Source organism: Vombatus ursinus, unplaced genomic scaffold, assembly GCF_900497805.2.
Source record: "Vombatus ursinus unplaced genomic scaffold, bare-nosed wombat genome assembly UNPS02007991.1, whole genome shotgun sequence".
Taxonomy (NCBI): Eukaryota; Metazoa; Chordata; class Mammalia; order Diprotodontia; family Vombatidae; genus Vombatus; species Vombatus ursinus.
The window spans coordinates 1-3,366 of NW_020947769.1; the positions used below are offsets into that span (position 1 = coordinate 1).

A 3,366-nucleotide genomic window follows, 5' to 3' on the forward strand; every position below is an offset into this window, starting at 1 on the left:
TAGTAGTAGTAGTAGTAGTAGTAGTAGTAGTAGTAGTAGTAGTAGTATAGTAGTAGTAGTATCATTAAGCATCATAATAAATCAAGCCACTTTGGCTTTCCTCTTGAGCTCACCACTTAGGGGAGATAAAAGGGATTTACCAATTAGTAAAAAAAAAGAAAGGGTACTAGAAGGAAGGGAGTGATGAGTACAAAGTTTAGAGGAAAGAAACAGACTATTCCCATTTCCTTAGTAAATTAGTAATTTATCCACTTAGTAAGCAGATAAATTCCTCCAGATGCTCCAAAAACTAAATTTAATGAAGAACCTGATACCGACTGAATATCAGGAAAAACTCTGTAATGTCTAGAATTATTATGGAACAAATTCCTGTGAAAACTTTATAAGGGAGTAGTTTTCTGACTTTCAAAGCACTGTAGAAGAATGTATAGCAAAGATTCAGTTGCTGACATTAAAGAATGGAAATAATTCTTAATTTGGCATCTGTTCTAAAACTATATTGAAGGACCTACCTGCATTGCTGAAATGTCTCTTGTTGGGGTGACCATAGTTATCTCGCTGGTGCCCATGCATCTGTGGTCCATGGGAAGGAGGCAAATGAAGCTTCTGAGGGTGAAGGTTGTGAGGTGTATGAGACTGAGACATCAAAGAATCCCGGCTCGAGCCTGAAGGTTCTGGACGAAATGGTTTTTTACTGCCAGACATGTCGTCTTTCTTCTTTTGCTCCTGAAAGGGTATAAAATAGAAAACCTTCAAGAATTAAGAGAGAGCATTGATTTAATTATACTGGTCTGATTGAATTTTGCCCACTCATTATCATACATATAAGTATGATGTAAGTAATTTATACACTGTGGTGTAGCAAGAAATGTATAAACCCCATATACCTCATTTTAAGTCAGACCTGCCACTCTAATAGTAATACATACGCCAACATAATTCTGATCCATTCCTGCAAGGATAACTCCAATGGTTCATATCTGCTATAACAACAGATGAAAAAATCCATGAATTCCTACATTTAGATTGGTTGGGTAACTTATGGAAGTTAGAGAAAAACCATTAAGAGCCATTTAAAATCCTAAGGACTACTATCCCTATTAAACTAAGCAAAATAAAGAGAGTCTCTGTGTACCAAGCAGGAACTAACTAACCTGCCTCTCTCTACCTTTCAGAGTTATCAAAGTAAATTAACAAAGTGAACTTTAAAACTCATAAGTACCTATTGTAATGAGTTCATTACTTTCTGTATTGTCTATTTCATCAACTTTTGATGTCTATATTACTAAAATCCCCCTTTTTTCAAAGTATATTAATATTGCAGTTGGTTTTGAATGGCTATTTTTTGGAAAGAGCAATGGATTTATAGTCAGAAGACCTGGGTTTGAATCCCAGCTCTGCTACTTACTTTCTTGTGACTGTGGGAAATTCCTTTAACTTCTTTCATCTTTGTGGCTGTACTCTAAGTGGCTGACCTCTAAGATCTCTTCTAGCTCTAAATCTGATAACACTGTAACATAACCCAAAGTCCTACTCCCTCCAAGAAGCTTTCCTTGACAACTCTAGTTCACTATGAGTTTTCCTTTCCTCAAAATTGCTATAATATTTATTTGTACTACAAAATGTAATACTTGTTATATTGTTTTTCAGTGCTCCGTAGATTACAATACCTAACTTAGTGCTGAATAAATAGCTAGTGTTTCCTTTGAGAAGACTTGACTAAATGGTTTTACTTACTTGGGCTTTATCCAGCAGATCACCTTACCCCCCACAAATAGGCATGTTTCTCCAAGGAACATACCTTTGGCAGGAGCAATTATTTCAATTCAATTTTAATTCTCTTCATTGCCACAAAGGAAAAACAGAGGAATCTTCTTCATACCCACACCTATACTGTCTCCTAAATAATGGAGTAAGAGGGACCCTATGCACAAGCAGAAGGGAACTGAGTACAGCCCAGAGAATAATAGGAAATATTCTCTTAGACACGTATTTAGGCTTTATCCTTCTTAGACTCTGATCATCAGGTAATAAATGTACACTCTGACCAAATTGAGTATCTCAAAATTTTTGTTTATTATAAAAGTGAAGTCAACAAGAATTAGTCAAGCATATTTTGTGCTAGGCACTGTGCACATACACATCACATGTAAGTAAGAAGACTACTTGATTATTTCAGGATAATGGCTAAAGAGGTACAATCACTTCGTAGAGGTTTAAGATTGTTGTTTTTTTATGCACTTGACACTGCATTAGACCAGGAGTGGGGTGGCCTTCTAGGTCCATGGATGCAGCCTTTTGACCAACTCCAAGTTTTACAGAGCAAATCCTTTTATTAAGCGGATTTGTTCTGTGAAGTTTGGATTCAGTCAAAGGGCGGCACTTGAGGACTTAGAGGGCCACATGCGGCCTCGAGGCCACACATTTTCCACCCCTGCATTAGACCAGTGGGGCAGGTAGGTGGCACAATGGATGGAGCACTGGGCCTGGAATCAGGAAGACCTGAGTTCAAAGCTAGTCTCAGACACTTACTAGCTATGTAACCCTGGGCAAGTCACTTAATCCTGTTTGTATCAGCTTCCTCATCTGTAAAATCAGCTGGAGAAGGAAATGGCAAACTATTCTAGTATCTTTGCCAAGAAAACCCTAAATGGGGCCACAAAGATTAGGACAGGACTAAAATGACTGAACAACAACAATTAGATCTGTGTGCTGTACTACAGCTAATAATATTTAATTTTGCAGATCCCCTATGCAGGGTGAAAGAGAAGGGCAATATATTATTGTGAAACACAACACAGTCTTTCCAGGGAAAAATAAATCAAGGCATCTTGCAAAAGGCTTTTTTTTTTGTTTTCTAAGATTAGGGCTTTTTTTTTTTGTTTTCTAAGATTAGGATTAAATAAGAATCTTACCTCCTCCTCCTGAGATCTTTTCTTATGAGCCATTTTGTATAATTTGTGTAGTTTCCGAGCATCAAATTCTGTGAACTTGGATACAAAAATCCACAGGTTCCTAAAAAAAAACAGTAACAGAATTATAAAAATAAGCACCAGTCTTTTCTCCTCCTCCCACCCCTACCTCCACCACCCCTGCCATACAGAGAGCATACTACTGAGTTTGTGAGTTGTGTGATCTACTGGTACACACAGTTATAGAAATATTCTTCCAGGATTTTGTATAAGTGATTTGAACTTTACAAAGCATCACTGACAGAGTTGGACTAGAAAGTCAAGAGACTTGGTGTCCATTCCTATCAATTACTCAGCAACCTTGAGCAAATCATATATTCTCTGTTTCAATTTCCCTATCTGAAAAGGGGGGGGGCAGTCTTTAACCCTACCTGCCCCCAGAAACAGAGATGGC

General features: G+C 37.5%; 1 protein-coding gene across 1 annotated transcript; it reads right to left on the reverse strand.

The window, feature by feature from the left end:
* Window positions 1–341: 341 nt before the first annotated feature.
* LOC114034112 (chromodomain-helicase-DNA-binding protein 2-like) lies at window positions 342–3,011 on the reverse strand. Its single transcript, XM_027849712.1, has 2 exons — window positions 2,916–3,011; window positions 342–726 (listed from the first exon to the last, which is right to left on the reverse strand). The coding sequence occupies exons 1-2, from the start codon at window positions 2,946–2,948 to the stop codon at window positions 472–474; spliced, it is 288 nt and encodes a 95-aa protein (XP_027705513.1). The 5' UTR covers window positions 2,949–3,011; the 3' UTR covers window positions 342–471.
* Window positions 3,012–3,366: the final 355 nt, after the last annotated feature.

Excerpts from the sequence above, each read along its gene's own strand:
- LOC114034112 (XM_027849712.1), bottom strand. The coding sequence starts at position 2,948 with ATGGCTCATAAGAAAAGATCTCAGGAGGAGGAG. Across the intron at positions 727-2,915 it reads AAAGATCTCAGGAGGAGGAG|GAGCAAAAGAAGAAAGACGA; the intron begins GTAAGATTCTTA and ends ATACCCTTTCAG.